A 24,421-nucleotide genomic window follows, 5' to 3' on the forward strand; every position below is an offset into this window, starting at 1 on the left:
GCACTTGTATTTTGTTTGATCTGACGAAGATCCTCTGGATCAAAACATTGTCTTTAAAGGTGGTATTTAGGTTCATATTCAGTGTGCAGGGCTTTCTGGTCTTATCATGTACTTTATTAGACCAGCAACAATGTTTTTTCAGATTTGCCTATAACCACAAGCTTTTCTACATACTGTGCAATGGCTTCCACCATTACTCACACTAAGACTGAAACTCATCTACACTGCTTTTTTTTTTTTTTACTTTAATGTTAAATCTTGTTACAATCTCACTATTCATTCTCCTTGATCGTTATCGTTCTTTATTGGCCCCAAGCTCAGTCAGGGCTGCCGGAAAATGTGTGACGAGGCGACATTTGCCACAGCACTTCACACCACTTTTCATTTAGTTTAATAAAATATATTGACGCAAGGCATTAACAAGAGGGGCAAAGTGCTGTTTTTTTTTGTTGCCGATTTGCCTCATGATTTGTCAACTCGGGCATGATTTCACATCGGAGTGCTGCTGCAGGCTCTTTGCATGTCTTGACCAATCAGATTCACCGAAATCGCAGGACGCGTGGGCTGGGCACAACGCACAAAGCCACTTTCCTCCGGTATTTATTTAGCAAGCGTGGGTGATAAATGTTTTTCAATAAACGTTAATCAAATACAACGACCGACTGTTTGCTCATTGCTGTTGCTCTAAGATGGAAACTCAGCGCAAATGCGCATGTGCCAAATTAATCTCAACAAGGAAACAGTCGGTGGTTGTATTTTATTAACGTTTATTTGAAAAGTATAGATGTCAGCTAACAAAGAAAGGGACGCAACTACAGAGAACAAATATAGGTACAGGGTAGGCATTTCATAATAAAAAATGTTTGAAGTCAACTCTGGTCAACTCTGAGTTCAACTCGGGATAACCGGTCATGCGAAAGTGGCGCTCACTTTTTAGTCAGGCAAGCTTCTAAGGCAACAAATCCTTCAGAACTAACCTGCTCTGGGGCAGGCTAACTGCGGCTAACTCCACCACAGGAGGTTGGTGGCACCTTGATTGGGGAGGATGGGCACTTGGTAATGACTGGAGTGGAACTGGTGGAAAGGTATCAACAACATCAAACACATGGTTTCCATGTGTTTCGTGCCATTCCATTTGCTCCGTTCCAGACATTATTATGAGCCGTCCTCCCCTCAGCAGCCTCCACTGAACACTTACCCTGAATGAAATAACTGAGCCGCGAGTTGAGGACCAATAGATACACACGGCGAGGCATGGCTTAACGTGACCACACCCCAGAGTAGGATACAGCCGTAGAGTACTCCCGTTACTGCCATGATAAATCGCCTACTTTACTAATAACCCGACAACGGTTGTATTTTTGTTATCATTCAATAAACATGTTGGATCTGCTTGGTTGGTCATCTTTAACATACTTCCATGTAGTCTTAATCAACAAACTACATCATACCTAAAAACACTTTCATTCTAAACGTAAAATGTTTAGCATGAACAGATAGACTGTCGCATGAAATGTATGTCACGATTATCAGCCAAAGAGACGAAAAGCTATTGCGTACCGTTTTGTTTGAAAAATAGTAGGAGAAACAACTACCAAATTAAGTTTAATCAACTACCCAAGGACCAGGTTAGACAAACCTCATGGTTTCAGGCTATTACACCGCAATGCTAATGGAATGCTGTGGGCTCCGGTTACTCAAAGCATTTGTGTGTTTGAAGCACTTCATCACCGGTAAGTCACTAGCACTTGTTTGTATCTAACTAGCTATGTGTATTGCATAAAGATTGCTAGTTAGGCTACTTTGGGCAATTTGGTATGGTTGTCTCCCCTGCTGGTCTCTGGCAAGTTGGAAGGACATACACATTAAGTACACCTGCTCTTTCCATGAAATAGACGGACCAGGTGAATCCAGGTGAAAGCTATGATCCCTTATTGATGTCACCTGTTAAATCCACTTCAATCAGTGTAGATGAAGGGGAAGAGACAGGCTAAATAATTATTTTTAAGCCTTGAGACAATTGAGACATGGATTGTGTATGTGTGCCATTCAGAGGGTGAATGGGCAAAACAAAAGATTTAAGTACCTTTGAACGGGGTATGGTAGTAGGTGCCAGGCTCAACGTAGGTGTCAAGAACTGCAACGCTGCTGAGTTTTCCCCGCTCAACAGTTCCCGTGTGTATCAAGAATGGTCCACCACCCAAAGGACATCCAGCCAACTTGACACAACTGTGGGAAGCATGGGAGTCAACATGAGCAAGCATCCATGTGGAACGCTTTCGACACCTTGTAGAGTCCATGCCCCGATGAGCTGTTCTGAGGGCAACTCAATATTAGGAAGGTGTTCCTAATGTTTGGTATACTCAGTGTATAGGCAAGCCAACAATAATCAACTTTTCTAAATACCTAGACTATTCAATGGGCAGGCAAAGACTGGAAGTAGTTACGCAACATATCTATGACTAGCGAATTAGATCGAGATGAACTTCTTTCACTAGCCAGTCAGCTAACCGGCGAAAAAGCTAGGGGTAAACAAACAGTGACTGAAGTATAATGACAGCTTTACTAATCTAGAATCTCCAGTTGAAACTAGCTAGCCAGCTAACTAGCTACTTGCTTTTAGCCACAGCTAAGGTGTTTTCATCCAGAACATTGGATTTTTTCCGCGGGATTAATTTTAATCACTGGACATTGATCACCGGATATTCGGCCAGTCTGCACAGCGCGTTATCGACCCAGAACATATCAGTTCTTCCGCGGAATCACTGATTCACTGGACCTTTAACTCCGGATTCATCGCCACCAGCTGGCTACAACAAAACGGACGCTGTGGTCTGGCTAATCAACCTGAGCTAGGCCCATCTCCCGGATATCTACCTCTCTATCAACTGGACGGGACCACATAGTATTGACGCGGAGCCCCGCCGATCCTACACGACTGGTCTACCGACGAAATCGTCTGATGTGGTTACGACGTTAACCACGAAGATTCCATCCATCTGCTAGCCCTGGCCCGCTAGCACACGCTAGCCGTGGCCTCTTACTAGTGCTTCACCACCGGACCTTATGATAACTCAGCTATACAGCTGATATCTGCTGGACTGTTCCTTTTTACGGTACTACATCCTGTTTATGTTTAGCCTCAGCCCAAACATGGTTAGTTTATTGTTGTTTCGGTTATTTCTAATTGTACTATATCACTGTAGACCCCCCAGCCTAGCTAAACATGCCTTAGTTAGCTCCTTTGTCCCTCCACCAATACACAAAGAAACCGACTCAATTGATGCCTCTAGAGATACTATCTCTTTCAGTGTTACCCAACGCTTAGGTTTACCTCCACTTTACTCATGTCCTTCCATATCCTTGTCTGTACATAATGCCCTGAATCTTTTCTACAATGCCCGGAGAACTGCCCCCTTTATTCTCTGTACCCAACGCACTAGAAGACCAGTTCTTAAAGCCTTTAGCCGTATCCTTATTCTAATCCTCCTCTGTTCCTCTGGTGATGTAGAGGCTAACCCAGGCCCTGCAGCCCTCAGTATCACTCCTACACCCCAGGAGCTATCATTTGTTGACTTCTGTAATCGCAAAAGTCTTGGTTTCTTGCACATAAATATCAGAAGTCTACTTCCTAAGTTTGAGTTATTCACTGCGTTAGCACACTCTGCCAACCCTGATGTTCTAGCAGTGTCTGAATCCTGGCTCAGGAAGGCCACCAAAAATTCTGAAATTTCCATCCCCAACTACAACATTTTCCGTCTAGATAGAACTGCCAAAGGGGGTGGAGTTGCAATCTACTGTAGAGATAGCCTGCAGAGCTCTATCATACTATCCAGGTCTGTGCCCAAACAGTTTGAGCTTCTACTTCTAAAAATCCACCTTTCCAGAAATAAGTCTCTCACTGTTGCCGCTTGCTACAGACCCCCCTCAGCCCCCAGCTGTGCCCTGGACACCATATGTGAACTGATTGCCCCCCATTTATCCTCTGAGTTTGTACTGCTTGGTGACCTAAATTGGGATATGCTTAATACCCCAGCCATCCTACAATCCAAGCTAGATGCCCTCAACCTCACGCAAATTATCAACGAACCTACCAGGTACAACCCTAAATCCTTAAACATAGGTACCCTCATAGATATCATCCTGACTAACATACCCTCTAAATACACCTCAGCTGTCTTCAACCAGGATCTCAGCGATCACTGCCTTATTGCCTGCGTCCGTAACGGGTCCGCGGTCAAACAACCACCCCTCATCACTGTCAAACGCTCCCTAAAACACTTTAGCGAGGAGGCCTTCCTAATTGACCTGGCCCAGGTATCCTGGATGGATATAGATCTCATTCCGTCAGTAGAGGATGCCTGGTTGTTCCTTAAAAGTAATTTCCTCTCAATCTTAAATAAACATGCCCCTTTCAAAAAATACAGAACTAAGAACCGATATAGCCCCTGGTTCTCCTCAGACTTGACTGCCCTTGACCAGCACAAAAACATCCTGTGGCGTACAGCATTAGCATCAAATAGCCCCCGCGATATGCAACTTTTCAGGGAAGTTAGGAACCAATATACACAAGCAGTCAGGAAAGCAAAGGCTAACTTTTTCAAACAGAAATTTGCATCCTGTAGCACTAACTCCAAAAAGTTTTGGGACACTGTAAAGTCCATGGAGAATAAGAGCACTTCCTCCCAGCTGCCCACTGCACTGAGGCTAGGAAACACTATCACCACCGATAAATCTACAATAATCGAGAATTTCAACAAGCATTTTGCTACAGCTGGCCATGCTTTCCATCTGGCTACCACTAACCCGGCCACCAACTCTGCACCCTCTGCTGCAACTTGCCCATGCCCACCCCGCTTCTCCTTCACACAAATTCAGACAGCTGATGTTTTGAAAGCGCTGCAAAATCTGGACCCCTACAAATCAGCTGGGCTAGACAATCTGGACCCTTTCTTCCTAAAACTAGCCGCCGAAATTGTCGCAACCGCTATTACTAGTCTGTTCAACCTCTCTTTCATAACGTCTGAGATCCCCAGAGATTGGAAAGCTGCCGCGGTCATCCCCCTCTTCAAAGGGGGTGACACTCTAGATCCAAACTGCTACAGACCTATATCCATCCTGCCCTGCCTTTCGAAAGTTTTCGAAAGCCAAGTTAATAAACAGATCATCGACCATTTCGAATACCACCGTACCTTCTCCGCTATGCAATCTGGTTTCCGAGCTGGTCACGGGTGCACTTCAGCCACGCTCAAGGTCCTAAACGATATTATAACCGCGATTGATAATAGACAGTACTGTGCAGCCGTCTTCATCGACCTGGCCAAGGCTTTCGACTCTGTCAACCACCGCATTCTTATTGGCAGACTAAATAGCCTTGGTTTCTCAAATGACTGCCTCGCCTGGTTCACCAACTACTTCTCAGATAGAGTTCAGTGTGTCAAATCGGAGGGCCTGTTGTCTGGACCTATGGCAGTCTCTATGGGGGTGCCACAGGGTTCAATTCTTGGGCCGACACTTTTCTCCGTGTATATCAATGATGTCGCTCTTGCTGCTGGTGACTCTCAGATCCACCTCTACGCAGACGACACCATTTTGTATACATCTGGCCCTTCATTGGACACTGTGTTAACAAACCTCCAAACGAGCTTCAATGCCATACAACAATCCTTCAGTAGCCTTCAACTGCTCTTAAACACTAGTAAAACTAAATGCATGCTTTTCAATCGAACGCTGCTAGCACCCGCCCACCCGACTAGAATCACCACTCTCGACGGATCTGACCTAGAGTATGTGGACAACTACAAATACCTAGGTGTCTGGTTAGACTGTAAACTCAACTTCCAGACTCACATAAAGAATCTCCAATCCAAAGTTAAATCTAGGATCGGCTTCCTATTTCGCAACAAAGCCTCCTTCACTCATGCTGCCAAACATGCCCTCGTAAAACTGACTATCCTACCGATCCTTGACTTCGGCGATGTCATTTATAAAATAGCCTCCAACACTCTACTCAGCAAATTGGATGTAGTCTATCACAGTGCCATCCGTTTTGTCTCCAAAGCCCCATACACTACCCACCACTGTGACCTGTACGCTCTTGTTGGCTGGTCCTCACTACATGTTCGTCGTCAAACCCACTGGCTCCAGGCCATCTATAAATCACTGCTAGGCAAATCCCCGCCTTATCTTAGCTCATTGGTCACCATAGCAGCACCCACCCGTAGTCTGCGCTCCAGCAGGTATATCTCACTGGTCATTCCCAAAGCCAACACCTCCTTTGGCCGCCATTCCTTCCAGTTCTCTGCTGCCAATGACTGGAACGAATTGCAAAAATCTCTGAAGCTGGAGACTCTTATCTCCCTCAATAACTTTAAGCATCAGTTGTCAGAGCACCTTACCGATCACTGCACCTGTACACAGCCCATCTGAAATTAGCCCACCCAACTACCTCATCCCTATATTGTTATTTAATTTGCTCTTTTGCACCCCATTATCTCTATTTGCACATAATCTCTTGCACATCTAGCATTCCAGTGTTAATACTATTGTAATTATTCTGCACTACAGCCTATTTATTGCCTTACCTCCATAACTTGCTACATTTGCACACACTGTATATATATTTTTCTGTTGTATCTCTGACTTTATGTTTATTTTTTTTTTTTTTTTTTTTTTTTTTTATTTTTTTTTTTTTTTTTTTTTTTACCCCATATGTAACTCTGTGTTGTTTTTTGTTGCACTACTTTGCTTTGTCTTGGCCAGGTCACAGTTGTAAATGAGAACCTGTTCTCAACTGGTTTACCTGGTTAAATAAAGGTGAAATAAAAAAATAAAAAAAAAAAAATAGCTTTACTGTCGGTGTTAGCAGGTCGGGTAACAAATGAGTGGCAGAATAAGTATAATGCAAATAATTTGTTGCTGTGACAGCCAAATATGTTTATAACGACGTGAGCCTGCTGAAAACATTTATTGAAACTACAAAAAAGTGTCAGTAGTTTGCTTAGGATGACGCCAAAGTTAGGCTAATTACATGGGAGTAGCGGGAGTACCCTACGGCTGTACCCTACTCGGGAGCTTGGTTACGTTAAGCCACGCCAAGCCTCGCCGTGTGTATCTATAAAATCAGATTCCCTCCCTCTTGCAAAGATTGCAGCATCATCCCCTTCGTTTAAGGAAGACGACTGATTAAATATTTTAATAATCAAATGTTATTTTTGTGTTACATTTTTTAAATGTTAAAATATATCACATTATACATTTAGTAATGACAGAATGCATTTTAAACTTCACGCAATGTAACACCAAGACGGCATTAACGATAAGTAATAAAATAAAGACGGCACTTCTAAAAGCGTATTTCACACCATAGCCTGCTGAATTTGCAAGAAAACTTTTCTTTCATTTTGATTTCGTCACAAATGAAAATGTGGCACTGACTCGCCCATGGATTGATGTTTCAGCATTGTCTCAATGAAGAGTTTGGTGTTCGACTAGTCATGTGCTACATGCACACGCAGTTACAAGCCTGCTAGAGTTAGCGGCACGCGGACGAGCATTATCCACCATCGTATGAAGCCTGAGCTGGAATGTGAAGCTAACTGAATGTGAAGCTTTAGAAAACCCTGAGTAGATCTAGCTTGCTTCGTTTGATACCCTCTGGTCAACAAGATACAACAAATGTCAACTCTCCAGTATCGTTGGCTTTTTAGCTAACCCAACATTATTTCCCTAGTTCATTCATTCTCGCAAGTCCTGTATTCTGGTATTTAGATTTTCATTGATGTAAATAATCACATGACCTATCTCTGCTCTCACTTGGTATGTTTACATGCACTCAGATTAATATAATAGTTTGATTAATACGTTTACATGCATTGCAAGAAGAATGATTTCCCTAATAATCCTGTCTAAAATCAGGCTACTTGATGGGACTTTGATAAATGCAGAAAAATCGGCAATCAAAATAACCAAAGTGACCATGTTATTTTTGGGAAGCTTGTTTGATTCTGATTTCAGACATATACATTTTGTATGTGAAAACTATTTCTAAGATGCATAACTTTTAGTTTTTCCGAACTCACTTCACTCACGCAAAAGAGCACTGCTGGTGCTAGCACATGTGCAGATCAAATACACTGCTGGAATGCCCATTAAGGTGTTTACATGTCCTAATAATTTTGAAATATTGCAAAAAAATTCAAGTGTTTTAATCGGCATATGCTTACTTAGATTATGACCTTACACTGATTAAGATAGGCAGAGTAAGGTGTTTACATGTCTAATGTCATACACGGCCTACTGCCATAATCAGCTTCATATATAATGATTCGTGTGCATGTAAACATACTCAATGTTCTACCACGTCTTACATCATATTCATTTTGGATTTTAATATTTTTATTGAACATTTTACAAGACGTCAATGTAACCTCAGGGAGTTAGGGAGGGAGAGACCATGTGCCAACTCACATGCTTGCATGGAAAAAGTGGGGGCGGGGAGAAAGGGAAAGGGAGGCCTCCCTTCTACTGGATATCTCTCAGGTCTCATAGGTTCAGCTTTCAGTGCATATATAACAGAATTGAAAGGGCAACTCCAAGAGACCATTAGTCTCAGCACAGTACTACACTGCAATGCACCGCAATGAAACATACTCTTATGTGCATAACTTGTATTCTTTTTGTTATCTATTGCTTCCTGTTGGGATGGATCAAAGATACATTTAATAGCATTAATAGTATTCAAATGTGGGTTATGTACTTGCTCAGGAATATTCTGATATGGAAAATAATATTGATTGGAGACAGACAGTTAGAGAAGCTGCCTGCCCCTAAACTAGGGAGAGACTGGACTTACTGCTGTGAGGTGAAATGTGTGTGTGTGTCCATGAAATATTTGACTATTTGATTGTGTATGGTATTCAACAGCATGTCGTTTTTGTACACGTCTGTACTGTAACTTTACCTCTTGAAAATGAAATTACCTAAATATGTGAAAACACTTAAAAAATGTGTCTCTGAGTCAATTCACCCTGATAAGGAACCTTCCAGACCCATTCAGTTGCCCAGGACTGTTCAGTCCTGGAGGGCCAAAAAACTTCTGCTTTTTGTTTCTACCAGGTACTTTATTGCACTCATCTGGTGTCACCTGGTGTTCACCTGGTGAATCAGTCCCTGATTAGAAGGAGAGGATAAAAACAAGAAGTAGACCTTTCTAGGGGCGATGGTTATATCTGGCAAACAGTGTAGAAATGAAACAGGAAATAGTCATTCCACATTACCATGATTTTACTTTAGTTCAGTGACCTGCAACTGTAGGTTTCATTTACCCAATACAAACACAAAACATGGGTTTCAATGATCCACCTATCATTTCATTGTCAGAACAGGTATCTATCGCTCAAAGTTAACCCTATTTTTCTCATGCGTAAAAAAACAGGCACATGTGCCAACATTGTTCAACAGAAGAGGAAAGACAAAATATACAGGTTGTTTTCATAAGATAAAAAATAAAGATGTATTTTTCAAGAAATTATCATATTATATACACTAAATATAATCAAATACCCCAAAAAATAGAATGATATAAAGCATGCCCATTGTCACACGCTAACAAGAAGGCCAGCAATATTACTTCTGCATCCACTTAATATTGGCAGTAATCTACCCCATAATCCAACCTTCCTCTTTTAACAAATATGACCAGAGTTGGGAATGATTTTGGCCTTTGCATTCTATCAAAATTGGTTATCGCGTCAGACCATTGGAAGATTGAGACTTTCGTACATGTCCTTAACATTATTCAACTTATCAAAAGTGTTTGTGATATCTATACCATGCAATGTAAAGCGAGCAGCATATTGTCGATGATAACTTAGTATATCGGTGTGAGACGTTTGTTCAAATTAATTTCTTGCATATAGGATGCAAAATCCACAAACCTAAAGAAATGTTCAACCTCAGAAACAAAAGGAAAATGTATACAATGCACCAGTGAACAGCGTACACATAGCACCACGATAGCATTGCTCCTCGTGACATTGACTAAAAGTTATTTGACTGGAAGCTCATGAAGATCGTTCAGTATGGTTCCTCTTGTAAAAGTTGTTGTCATGGTCTAGTTAGTAGAGGTTCATGATTTGGATCAAAGGAGGTCATTGAAAGATAAAAAAGATGGGAAACCGCGTCAGTCTTAATTTGGGGTCGGGCTGGAGCTTTTTGAGGCATTGAGTCTCTCTGAGGACAACAGAGAAGTGTACGCATTTCTTCCCAGTGAATCTGTTTACTATCTCGCGGCAGCCATCTTGTCCCCTGTGCTTTGTTTCGTTTTGGCAGGGCCCGTGGATTTGGCTCGGATTCTGGCAGGCATGGCGGTGGATGCCTGGGTAAAGGGGTCCTGTGAGTTGGCCCGTTTCATGGTGGTAGTAGTAGTATTAGCCCTGGGCCGGAGCGGAGGGGCAGTTGTGGGCCGGACGGAGAGGGACTGTCTAGTTGGACGGACACGCTGGGGGGAGGGGCTGTCTGTCCTGCAGTGGGAGGTGCTTAGGCTGCGTCGGGTCATGAAAACACAGCGCAGGGGCATGCGGGGGCTGAAGCAGGGCTGGGTGGGGACAGGACAGGGCCTCGGACAGGAGATGGAAGAGGAGGAGCCGGTCTGCAGAGGTTGAGACCGCCTCTGGGTCGGGAGAGTGCTCAGTCCTATTTTCTGAACTTGGAGCCTGAAATGAGAATAGATGGAATAAGAGTTAATCCTTCCCCCCTTTGATGAGTCATCATTTTCAAGTGTTTTCACAAAAATCATAACAAAACTTTAAAGTAACATGACACCTTTCAACCAATCAAATTAAGTTTAGGTCATAAACGACAGAAATCAGACCGTCTTTGACAGAAATGGCAATGGCTAAACTCTCGATATTTGGCAATGCAAAGAAGTATTTTCATGAATTATATTAAAACAATCAAGGGTCTTTTCAATTACTGTGATAACCAATGAGCCATACAATGTTATAATATTATGTTTGCAAACATGATGTTGTGAAGACTACCTACCCATTACCAAAGGTGGATGCATCTCTACAAATGCCCGATCCTAGCAGCGTGAGAGGGGAGGGCATGGCGGCCTCCAGCCGCCCCGAGGGCCTCTTGATGGGGGTGACGGGCCTGGGGATCCTGCTGCGCCACTCCGTCTGGCCTTGGTCCCCTCCAGCCCCTGCCCTGGCCTTCAGACATGAGCTCCTCCTGGCCAGGGACTCGTCCGAGGCGTGGGTGTCTTCCTCCGAGCCGGTGGTGGAGAGCGTCTCGGAGGCCCTCCCGTCACCGGAGGACAGAGAGGAGGATGTCCCCAAGGGCAGCCTCATCCAGCGGCCCTGCTGCTTCTGCACCACCATACGTGCCAGGTCCAGTTGCCGGGCTCTCTTCCGTAGTCGTGCCCGGGAAGAGAGCGAGGCTGAACGCTCCGAGCCTGTTTCCTCTTCAGACAGTAAAACCGGGATGCGGCTTTTGATCCTCGGCCTGAGGGCGGTATGCGGTAGTTCAGCGTTGGACTCCGCAACATGTTCGGTAGACAATGGCCCCTGGTTGGGATCTGCAGAGAGAGTTTTGTGTTCCAGAATGGGCGACATGGCTTCCGGGACAGGCTCCAAGGACTTGACGAAGACCAGCGGTGGGCGGTCGTCCGGTTTGGTGCGCATGACGCCATTCTCCAGGGTCACGTCTGGGATAGAATGGGATTGGGGCTCTCTGGAAGGACACTGGGATTCCTCACCCTGTTCGACATGTCCGGTCTGGTCACGGGCGTCTCCTTCCCATGGTGAGGCCTCCTGGGTAACGTCCGAGAGGTCGCAGCGGTTGCTGCTCTCCTTTGCGGTCTGACCTCTGGAAGACATTATATTAAAGTGGGAAGTCTCTGCGATGTGGACAAAGGTGCGCTCGACTTTGGTGAAGGGGGGAGACGCGGGGGCGATAGGAGTGGATGGCCTCAAGTCCGACCTCAGTGTGAAGGAGAGCTCTGGCTGGCTGCCCGCACCCACCAGAGGTATATCGTTCCTAGGGGTAGAGGCAGACGGCGTCCCGAAGTCAACCTCCAGCAGGGCGTGTTCCCCCCCAGTGGATGGAGACTTCCGGGTATCCCCCGGCGAGAACAGAACCAGGGTCTTGGAGCCGTCCTCCAAGTCAGGGTCGGCATCTGCGGCCGAGGCGGGTTCCCGGGGGCCCCTGGGACCGTCCTCGGCCATGAGGGTATCAGGGGCCCCATCCTGGCTCCGCTCTGTGCTTTTTTGGCTGGCCTCGCTGTTCGACTCGCTCTTGGTTACGTCATCGTCCCGCGGGCCCTGGGGCTCCTGGACCTCGTTCTCTGCCGGCAGAGCCGCTGCGAAGGTTCGCCGCTGAGGAAGGGTGCCGGTCAGCATGACGGTGAGGAAGTCAGCCCTCTTGACCTGGAGCTGGGGAAGGATGTGGAAATGCTCCTTCTCGTCCATCTGGCCCTTGGTCCTGAAGTCTGGACAGGGCTGAGATAGGCCATTGTGCTCAGTTGGAGACATGATCACCTACAAAAGATGCAATTAAATAATGACTTTTGCACTTGGAACAAGAGGCATGCTGGAAATATGGTCAAGGCAAGAAATATAAAACCATAGGCATTTTGGAAGATACAGTGCATTCGGAAAGTATTCAGACCCCTTGACTTTTTCCACATTTTGTTACGTTACAGCTTTATTCTAAAAAGGATTCAATTATTTTTTCCCCTCATCAATCTACACACAATACCCCATAATGACAAAGCGCAAACAGGTTTTAGCAAATTTATAAAAAATAAAAAACAGAAATACCTTACATAAGTATTCAGACCCTTTGCTATGAGACTCTGGTGCATCTTGTTTCCATTGATCATCCTTGAGATGTTTCCACCTGTGGTAAATTCAATTGATTGTAGTTCACCCGTGGTAAATTCAATAGTTTGGACATGCTTTGGAAAGGCACACACCTGTCTATATAAGGTCCCACAGTTGACAGTGCATGTCAGAGCAAAAACCAAGCAATGAGGTCGAAGAAATTGTCCGTAGAGCTCCGAGACAGGATTGTGTCGAGGCATAGATCTGGGGAAGGATACCAAAAAATATATGCAGCATTGAAGGTCCCCAAGAACACAGTGGCCTCCATCATTCTTAAATGGAAGAAGCTTGGAACCACTAAGACTCTTACTAGAGCTGGACACCCGGCCAAACTGTGCAATCAGGGGAGAAGGGCCTTGGTCAGGGAGGTGACCAAGAACCTGATGGTCACTTTGACAGAGCTCCAGAGTTCCTCTGTGGAGATGGGAGAACCTTCCAGAAGGACAACCATCTCTGCAGCATGGAAGTGGCCAGACAGAAGCCACTCCTCAGTAAAAGGCACATGACAGCCCGCTTGGAGTTTTCCAAAAGGCACCTAAAGGACTGATACCATGAGAAACAAGATTCTCTGGTCTGATGAAACCAAGATTGAACTCTTTGGCCTGAATGCCAAGCGTCACGTCTGGAGGAAACCTGGCACCATCCCTATGGTGAAGCATGGTGGTGGCAGCCTCATACTGTGGGGATGTTTTTCAGCGGCAGGGACTGGGAGACTAGTCAGGATAGAGGGAAAGATGAACGGAGCAAAGTACAGAGAGATCCTTGATGAAAACCTGCTCAAGAGCGCTCAGGACCTCAGACTGGGGCAAAGGTTCACCTTCCAACAGGACAACAACCCTAAGCACACAGCCAAGACAACGCAGGAGTGGCTTCGGGACAAGTCTCTGAATGTCCTTGAGTGGCCAAGCCAGAGCCCGGACTTGAACCCGATCTAACATCTCTGGAGAGACCTGTCAGAGCTTGAGAGGATCTGCAGAGAAGAATGGGAGAAACTCCCCAAATGCAGGTGTACCAAGCTCGTAGCGTCATACCCAAGAAGACTCGAGGCTGTAATTGATGCCAAAGGTACTTCAACAAAGAACTGAGTAAATGGTCTGAATACTTATGTAAATGTGATTGCAAAAATGTCTAAAAACCTGATTTTGCTTTGTCATTATGGGGTATTGTGTAGTGATTGGTGAGGGAAAAAAACTATTTAATCCATTTTAGAATAAGTAAAATAACGTAAAAAAAATGTGGAAAAAGTCAAGGGGTCTGAATACTTTCCGAAAGCACTGTATGGCTCGATTCACATTATGTAAATGGGGACAAAACTGGGAAAACACCCAAGATTTTGTAATGTGAACATACCTAAGATAACTTCATAAAGAACAAAACGAGGGACAAAATTGTTTCCCCAAACGATTTAATGTTGTTTTGGTTATACACAGGCTTTTAAAGATTGTCTAGATTACATACATTGATAGAAAAGGCACAAAAATGCATTGAAGGGCTTTCCCTTTTAGAGACGCAGTCCAATATCTTGTGATTTTCAAGTGTTTCCCTTCATAAAGATTTGACATACAATACTGTAGTATATACAGTGGGGAAAAAAAGTATTTAGTCAGCCACCAATTGTGCAAGTTCTCCCACTTAAAAAGATGAGAGAGGCCTGTAATTTTCATCATAGGTACACATCAACTATGACAGACAAATTGAGGAAAAAAAATCCAGAAAATCACATTGTAGGATTTTTTATGAATTTATTTGCAAATTATGGTGGAAAATAAGTATTTGGTCACCTACAAACAAGCAAGATTTCTGGCTCTCACAGACCTGTAACTTCTTCTTTAAGAGGATCCTCTGTCCTCCACTCGTTACCTGTATTAATGGCACTTGTTTGAACTTGTTATCAGTATAAAAGACACCTGTCCACAACCTCAAACAGTCACACTCCAAACTCCACTATGGCCAAGACCAAAGAGCTGTCAAAGGACACCAGAAACAAAATTGTAGACCTGCACCAGGCTGGGAAGACTGAATCTGCAATAGGTAAGCAGCTTGGTTTGAAGAAATCAACTGTGGGAGCAATTATTAGGAAATGGAAGACATACAAGACCACTGATAATCTCCCTCGATCTGGGGCTCCACGCAAGATCTCACCCCGTGGGGTCAAATTGATCACAAGAACGGTGAGCAAAAATCCCAGAACCACACGGGGGGACCTAGTGAATGACCTGCAGAGAGCTGGGAACAAAGTAACAAAGCCTACCATCAGTAACACACTACGCCGCCAGGGACTCAAATCCTGCAGTGCAAGACGTGTCCCCCTGCTTAAGCCAGTACATATCCAGGCCCGTCTGAAGTTTGCTAGAGTGCATTTGGATGATCCAGAAGAGGATTGGGAGAATGTCATATGGTCAGATGAAACCAAAATATAACTTTTTGGTAAAAACTCAACTCGTCGTGTTTGGAGGACAAAGAATGCTGAGAGAACACCATACCTACTGTGAAGCATGGGGGTGGAAACATCATGCTTTGGGGCTGTTTTTCTGCAAAGGGACCAGGACGACTGATCCGTGTAAAGGAAAGAATGAATGGGGCCATGTATCGTGAGATTTTGAGTGAAAACCTCCTTCCATCAGCAAGGGCATTGAAGATGAAACGTGGCTGGGTCTTTCAGCATGACAATGATCCCAAACACACCGCCCGGGCAACGAAGGAGTGGCTTCGTAAGAAGCATTTCAAGGTCCTGGAGTGGCCTAGCCAGTCTCCAGATCTCAACCCCATAGAAAATCTTTGGAAGGAGTTGAAAGTCCGTGTTGCCCAGCGACAGCCCCAAAACATCACTGCTCTAGAGGAGATCTGCATGGAGGAATGGGCCAAAATACCAGCAACAGTGTGTGAAAACCTTGTGAAGACTTACAGAAAACGTTTGACCTGTGTCATTGCCAACAAAGGGTATATAACAAAGTATTGACAAAACTTTTGTTATTGACCAAATACTTATTTTCCACCATAATTTGCAAATAAATTCATTAAAAATCCTATAATGTGATTTTCTGGATTTTTTTTTCTCATTTTGTCTTTCATAGTTGACGTGTACCTATGATGAAAATTACAGGCCTCTCTCATCTTTTTAAGTGGGAGAACTTGCACAATTGGTGGCTGACTAAATACTTTTTTGCCCCACTGTACACACTAAAACCAACTATCTTGCATGCTACTACAGATTAACTGAAAATCAGTAGGCAAACTGGTAAAAATTATGTATTTTCAACCAGTTTTAATATAAAAAATATATAATTTCAACCAGTTTTGCCCACTGGGAATGGAATATTTATTGAATTGTATGTATATATGTACATACGTTTTGTTGATTTACAAAAAGTTTAAAATACATGCTTTTTACCTGTAAATATTACAAGCAGACTGTACAATTGTATTGTGATACAAAAAATGCTTACACATGTATATACAGTATATCGTACATCTAAAAGACACTCACGGATCACGCTTGATAAATACTGCAGTTATGCTCACTACTCTTTTTTTATTTCACAATTCTATCATACAGTACCTTCTACTATCTCTTGAGCCCTCTGTTTTTTATTGCAAGTATGTTCAAGTGCTGACAAACACAGACAATGAATAGGTCAGTGTTTCCAAATATGAAGATGAACGTTCATTAATTTCCAACATTTTGACAGAAATCTATCTATCTATTTCTTTAGGCTGTGCATGTGAATGTACTGAAATGGAGATAACGATTGTTTTTTGAGGGACACCAAATTAAAAAACATACAGACATAAATAAACTTAATAGATTATCCAAAATGGTCATTGCAGCTTCATTGAACAAATTCATATCTCTACAAATACATCAATCATATAATGCAATATACCCTATTTTCTTTTTTAATTAACGGATATCCACTTTTCAAATCTGGTCAGATGAACAGTTTGCAGTCAAAAAAATTATGTACTGTAAAACTTCAATAGCCCGGGCGTTTATTTTCCTACATTAGAGCCCTGCACGGGCATACATTTTTTATGGCCATTTTAAGCCCAAACCCTACCCAGGCCCGTTTGCTTCTGCCAAATTTCAGGCCTTACCCGAACTCGAAATCGGAAATAACTTCCTCCGTTAGTATCCATTAGCTGCTCGTCTTTCTGTCCCTTGCTACCTACGCTGCTGCATGCACTCAGTGCATGCACTCTGTGCACGCGGCTCTGTGCATGCGCTTTGAACATTATTCTTTTCAGGAAAATAATCTCGCCTGTAGACTCGAACAATGTTCTTGTCTTATATTTGACGAGGTTGAAGCACTTCTGACACCATGATGTGTACTGTGCAGCAGAGCACAAGCAAATGGCTCAGCTTCAAAATGTTAATGATCAATTTAGTGATACCCGAGCCCTACCCTTACCCTAGTTATTGATGAAAAAACAGGCCCTACCCGGCACTAACCCAACGTATAACGTCAGGGCCCTCGGGCTTGGGTCGGGTAGCAGAGCATCTAGCTTACATCACTGAACACAACAGGCGCATTTTATTCAATTTATTCATTTCCTGCACTAATGTCTTATCATTTACACACTGTCATATTTATTTTGTCTTAGAATGCCTCTATTTAAAAATAAAAATAAACTTTTCCTTGACAGAATAATTATTATCCTTTGACTGTGCATTTTCGGCAGTTCTTACTTTCGCCACAAGAGGTTGATCTGCCAATCTCTGGGGGTCTGTACTCCCGATGTTGTTGACTGTTTTTGTGCTTGCCAGTTAGCTAGCAGTTCTCATCTGTTAGCAGCCAACGGCTAGCAGTTTCTTACTGGCGATAAAAATGGATGATTGCCATAATTTGTTGGAGTCATTACTGAATTATTTAATGTAACAAATCAAACATTAAACCTCGTAAACAATTCATGGTAATTCATGGTAACCTTAAACAATTCATTTAGACCCGGCGTTCATTTGAAACAGGCGTTTACTTGCTGAAATGTGTGCCGTTGCCCGGCTATTAAAAGGGACAGGCGGCTATTTGAGACTGCGTTTAAGTTTTACGGTATATCTTAATTTTCAGTAAATTGTCCTTAAGGAGATGCATAAAATATTAAAGTCATTCAACACTTAAGACTTATAGACTGAAAACACTCTTTCAAATTCTAGGCTATCGTTGACATATATAACTCTGTAATTCAAGGTCATAATTCTATACAAGACCACGTCATGCTTTTATCTTAACTCAACTTGAAAGCCTAAGGGTTAGGGGGCTTTCTGAGCATACAGTGTACTTTACAGGTGCAGTGGCTTTGTGTAGTGTTATATGTGATATGTTACATGTTACACATGCATCACATCTATGGCATTTTCAATCACTCTTAGTCCATGGCTAAAAGGGATTTCTGCCGCAGTAAACAGTTGACAATATTTCACAACAGATGCTTTGCTCATGTCCTGTGGATTTTGCAGCAGATCTCTCAACCTATACTGCTATCCATTTACAATAGGTTGGACACAAAGCCTTGCGAAAACAAGTAATTTTTCAGACTATAGGACAGGATATGCAGAACATATGGAAGATATGTTCATGTATCAGTGACGTGAACTGAATATGTTTAACTTGCAATCTGTTAAATTAAAATAAGGTGTTAATCACATAATTGTTTGTCAACTGAAAATGCAAGTACCTCTTCGCTGCAACTTGAAATACATATTTGATCCGTGAGTATACTCCGAGTCAATATTCACATAATAATAAGGAATTCCACGCCCACAAATTGGGGAAAACAAACATTCTTTCCCATTGACCCCCATTGTAAAAGAGCCAACTTCGTAGTTGATTTTTAGTTATACAGAAATAACAAAACATGCGGAAAAGCTGCTGTGTTGTTCAATGTACATCTCAACCTACAGTTCGCAATGCTCCCACGTAGGGAAATAGAGCCGTTGGTCTTGGCTAGCTTAATGTTGCGGCCAGTAGCTAGCTAGCACCGTCATGAAAAGGGGCATGAGGGAAGCCCTACAATATTACGTTTTTCTAAGTACTGAAAACACAGGCAATGTTGAAAAGTCTTTAGACATATTTTACTTTTCTTAAATGTAATTTTGTAATTGACTAAAACAAGCAGACAACAAGAAAATTGCGTTTGAAAAAGGTCACATTTTTGCTGTGAGCCAATGGGGTAACCTAGGTAACCACCGGTTGTTTTCCCCACAGGCGAGCGGGGCCAGGAAGTTCTATCTAATACCAACTGGGACTATCCCTTTACCAGTGGTAATATACAGAAGTCACCGAAAGATTACTGGGTTGTTCCACCAATTGGGTGCCCTTTGAGTAGTACAACTTGGTCAAACAAAACTTTGGATTTCACTTAATTTATAACAGGGTTGACGTGTTATGCGCGACACCCTCAGTTTTCCACCACAAAACACCAGAAAATTGCCAAAAAGAGTAGAACCAGCTCACCTGCTTTCACACTATGATTGGACTTTTAGATGTTCAATAGAATTAATAGTTTCACCATATCAAAATGAGAGTTCGGTTAACAGGGTTGACTTTAAAATGAGGGACAGACATAAATTAATCACTAATCACATGAAATATATAATAATCTTTCAGAAATGATTTTGTCAAAGCAACGACGAAACTATAGCTTTACAATGATGGTGAAGACTTGGGATTATTTTGGGTTAATATTTTTTTTGGGTTAAGTCGGAAAAACGTGAGGAGGGACCTGTCAAAATGCTGGCACTTTAGCAAGTCTTTATTCATATTATAAAAATATTTATTGAATTGTCCTTGGTCTATATTAAAGGGTACTTCATTTAACATAACAGGCTTTTAGAATTCAATATTGGTGCACAATATCTTCTTAAAATATCAAAGGGACGCAAAAGACTCATTTCATAGAACGACCCTACTATACATTTATAGCCAGAAGTTTGATCTTTTGTTATATCATGCAAATTGTGTTAGAAGTATGAAAACAGTCTTGTACAATACAATTTCAAAATTGCCTGTGTTATTTTCAGAGTTCAGTGACAACGTTCAACATCCTGTTTTGATTGAGAGTATTATGGCGAGATTTGTTTTACCGAGAACAACGGACAAAAAAGTACAAAAAACATAATATTTTTTTAATAGCAGTGCCAATAATGTCAAGGAACGGTTTGCATGTGTTAGCAGCTAATCCACTCTCAGGACATTCACTGAGTAGTGCTCGTTACATGGTGCTATACACAAAACGACTAGCATGATTTGCAGAAAATCGGCGAACCAAGCAGCGAGAAATGAACTGACGGAACAGTTATCTTTTCTAATCAGCGACCGAGGCGACATTCAGAGAGGGATGCTTGCTTGCTTCTTAGTGCTGTTAAGTAAATGCAAACATCTTAAATGCAAAGCTTGGCAAAAGTAAAAGTGGTGCATATTTTTGTAAGCGTAGCCCTTTGGCGCATTGACAAAAGCAATCATAAAAGAAACATAAGATCCTACTCATTGAGAAGACCAAATAAGAAGGCTGTATGTGGTTATGCCATTTCAGAAATACAGTAGTATCGTTCCTCTTCACAATGGTTTCAGCAAAACAGGGAACACAAAGCCAAGAGATACATGGTTATTACAAGAAGACATCAGTAAAATAACAGCATAAAACGTTCATTAAATGTTGAAAAGACATCCAAAAAACCTTGGCGTGTAACAACATCAGCTTACAGTGCAGTGTGAAGCCTGTGATGTCACAGGTCAAGTATTCCTAAACTGAGGTGCAATTCTATACAATTCATTTCTATACTGTACATTATTTCACTTGGCTACATCTACAATGCATGCCCTTTACATTACAACTGCTACCCACTTATGTGTCCAATACCTCATTGGTTGGAGATGGAGAGAAAGTGGCGTAAAATGAGTGTGGAAATAACCAATCCTCTCCTCCTTTCCTCTTAACCTTGTTTCTCCAAAATGGCGTAACATTTTTTTCCCCAAGCACCCTTAGCATATCCTATTTATTGCGTTTCTCATATTTTGCATCAATATTTTCTACCTGGGCCCAACAGTGACCATGTTCTCCTGTTAAGTCCTTTATAAAGTGCAACAGTGAGGTACAGTACTCAAGGGACAACAATGGAGAAAGAAGCGCCAATACTGTATATGTTGATGACTTATCTACACAAATATACTGCCACATACAACAGTCGATCCTGATATACAGTATGTAGCTCACTTCACTGCAAAAATACACACCAAAACCCACAGAATTCCAATGGCATTTTTGGCTAACTTTGGCTACTTGGATGAATGGTTATGCCATTCGAATGAATGGTTATGCTATTCTGCTGGAAGATAGATAACGCAAAGCCCCCCAGTGCAATCCAAACCCTGGCATTATCTATCTATAACAATGAGGGAGTTGAAGAGCTGAGCCAATGCAATGGCAGAGATGTCATTCTATGGAGCTTAAACTAGAAGTGCCTTAAATACTTTGGAACCAGAATATTTTGCTTCATGATAGCTTCAGCTGTTTTACAAAACAAGTGGCAGGGTGATTGCCATTTTAAAAAGAGATGAATCTTACATGCACTGTAAGTGCCTGAAATACTTTGGAACCAGATTTCAATTCATAAAACATAGCTGTTTGCATAATACCTGTCTGACACCACAGCTCCTCTAGTTTAGCAGAAGTCCACCCTAACCACTGGTCCAGGGTCTACCCTCCTTATGGTTAATTCAGGATTGGGTGATCTTATCCTAGATCTGTGGTTAGAGGCAACTTCTATCTCAAGCAGGAAAATACACAGTCTCTCTGGGTAGAACTTGATACGTGCAAGTTTTCCTCCGTCAACATTCACACATAGCAGCTTTGCTACCGATTCCAGACAGTGATGTGATTTCACATTACGATCAAACGAACTTCAGACAACTGTGAAATAACTATTAGGGTGAGCTGAAGCTGGAAACTGAAGCTGGAAGCAACGTCAGCACAATAACTGTTCGTTGGGAGCTTAATGAAATGGGGTTCCATGGCTGAGCAGCCGCACACAAGCCTAAGATCACCATGCACAATGCCAAGCGACAGCTGGAGCGGTGTAATGCTCGCCGCCATTGGACTCTGGAAACGCGTTTTCTTGAGTGATGAATCACACTTCACCATCTGGCAGTCCGACGGACAAATATGGGTTTGGCGGATGCCAGGAGAACGCTACCTGCCCGTATGTATAGTGCCAACTGTAAAATTTGGTGGAGGAGGAATAATGGCCTGGGTCGGTTTTTCATGGTTTGGACTAAGCCCCTTAGTTCCAGTGAAGGGAAATCTTAACGCTACAGCATACAATTATATTCTAGACGATTCTGTGCTTCCAACTTTGTGGCAACAGTTTGCGGAAGGCCCTTTCCTGTTTCAACATGACAATGCCCCTGTGCACAAAGCGAGGTCCATACAGAAATGTTTTGTTGAAATCGGTGTGGAAGAACTTGACTGGCCTGCACAGAGCCCTGACCTCAACCCCATCAAACACCTTTGGGATGAATTGGAACACTGACTGCCAGCCAGGCCTAATCGCCCAACATCAGTGCCCGACCTCACTAATGCTCTTGTGGCTGGATGGAAGCAATGTTCCAACATCTAGTTGAAAGCCTTCCCAGAAGAGTGGAGGCTGTTATAGCAGCAAAGGGGGGACCAACTCCATATTAATGCACATGATTTTGGAATGAGATGTTCGACGAGCAGGTGTCCACATACTATTGTTCATGTAGTGTAGCACATGTCATTAAATGCTATGTCACGTAACTGAATTAAGTACAGTTATTTGAGAGTAGGTTTCACCATTTCCTGCATCATACCATTTGAATCATGTTACTGTGGCAACAGTAAGTTGTCATAAACTGTCACGACATGTTATAACAACATGATTTGGACACTGGTACAGTAAGTGTTATTACATTTGCAATACCTCAAGCCAAAGAGAACCATATAGAATTATACTAAAGCTATCTGTATGGGACAATTGATACTGCCTATAATTTCTATAGTTCAAGACTCCATTGTGGTCACAGTAGCCATAACGGAAATACAGTACAGATGTACAGTGGGGGAAAAAAGTATTTAGTCAGCCACCAATTGTGCAAGTTCTCCCACTTAAAAAGATGAGAGAGGCCTGTAATTTTCATCATAGGTACACGTCAACTATGACAGACAAAATGAGAATTTTTTTTCCAGAAAATCACATTGTAGGATTTTTTATGAATTTATTTGCAAATTATGGTGGAAAATTAGTATTTGGTCAATAACAAAAGTTTCTCAATACTTTGTTATATACCCTTTGTTGGCAATGACACAGGTCAAACGTTTTCTGTAAGTCTTCACAAGGTTTTCACACACTGTTGCTGGTATTTTGGCCCATTCCTCCATGCAGATCTCCTCTAGAGCAGTGATGTTTTGGGGCTGTCGCTGGGCAACACGGACTTTCAACTCCCTCCAAAGATTTTCTATGGGGTTGAGATCTGGAGACTGGCTAGGCCACTCCAGGACCTTGAAATGCTTCTTACGAAGCCACTCCTTCGTTGCCCGGGCGGTGTGTTCGGGATCATTGTCATGCTGAAAGACCCAGCCACGTTTCATCTTCAATGCCCTTGCTGATGGAAGGAGGTTTTCACTCAAAATCTCACGATACATGGCCCCATTTATTCTTTCCTTTACACGGATCAGTCGTCCTGGTCCCTTTGCAGAAAAACAGCCCCAAAGCATGATGTTTCCACCCCCATGCTTCACAGTAGGTATGGTGTTCTTTGGATGCAACTCAGCATTCTTTGTCCTCCAAACACGACGAGTTGAGTTTTGACCAAAAAGTTCTATTTTGGTTTCATCTGACCATATGACATTCTCCCAATCCTCTTCTGGATCATCCAAATGCACTCTAGCAAACTTCAGACGGGCCTGGACATGTACTGGCTTAAGCAGGGGGACACGTCTTGCACTGCAGGATTTGAGTCCCTGGCGGCGTAGTGTGTTACTGATGGTAGGCTTTGTTACTTTGGTCCCAGCTCTCTGCAGGTCATTCACTAGGTCCCCCCGTGTGGTTCTGGGATTTTTGCTCACCGTTCTTGTGATCATTTTGACCCCACGGGGTGAGATCTTGCGTGGAGCCCCAGATCGAGGGAGATTATCAGTGGTCTTGTATGTCTTCCATTTCCTAATAATTGCTCCCACAGTTGATTTCTTCAAACCAAGCTGCTTACCTATTGCAGATTCAGTCTTCCCAGCCTGGTGCAGGTCTACAATTTTGTTTCTGGTGTCCTTTGACAGCTCTTTGGTCTTGGCCATAGTGGAGTTTGGAGTATGACTGTTTGAGGTTGTGGACAGGTGTCTTTTATACTGATAAAAAGTTCAAACAGGTGCCATTAATACAGGTAACGAGTGGAGGACAGAGGAGCCTCTTAAAGAAGAAGTTACAGGTCTGTGAGAGCCAGAAATCTTGCTTGTTTGTAGGTGACCAAATACTTATTTTCCACCATAATTTGCAAATAAATTCATTAAAAATCCTACAATGT

At 42.8% G+C, this 24,421-nt stretch overlaps 1 protein-coding gene across 1 annotated transcript in view; it reads right to left on the reverse strand.

Annotated features, from left to right (window-relative positions):
• Positions 1-10,282: 10,282 nt before the first annotated feature.
• Positions 10,283-24,421, reverse strand: part of ttbk1a (tau tubulin kinase 1a) — a gene marked incomplete at both ends in the record, with an annotated part of 52,220 nt that continues 38,081 nt past the window's right edge. The window contains 2 exons of the mRNA XM_084164338.1: positions 10,283-10,715; positions 11,047-12,542. Coding sequence (XP_084020464.1) covers positions 10,283-10,715; positions 11,047-12,542 — 1,929 coding nt within the window. The remainder of the gene's footprint in view (positions 10,716-11,046; positions 12,543-24,421) is intronic.

The sequence above is a fragment of the Coregonus lavaretus genome (assembly GCF_964263955.1).
Source record: "Coregonus lavaretus genome assembly, chromosome: 6".
Classification (NCBI taxonomy): Eukaryota; Metazoa; Chordata; class Actinopteri; order Salmoniformes; family Salmonidae; genus Coregonus; species Coregonus lavaretus.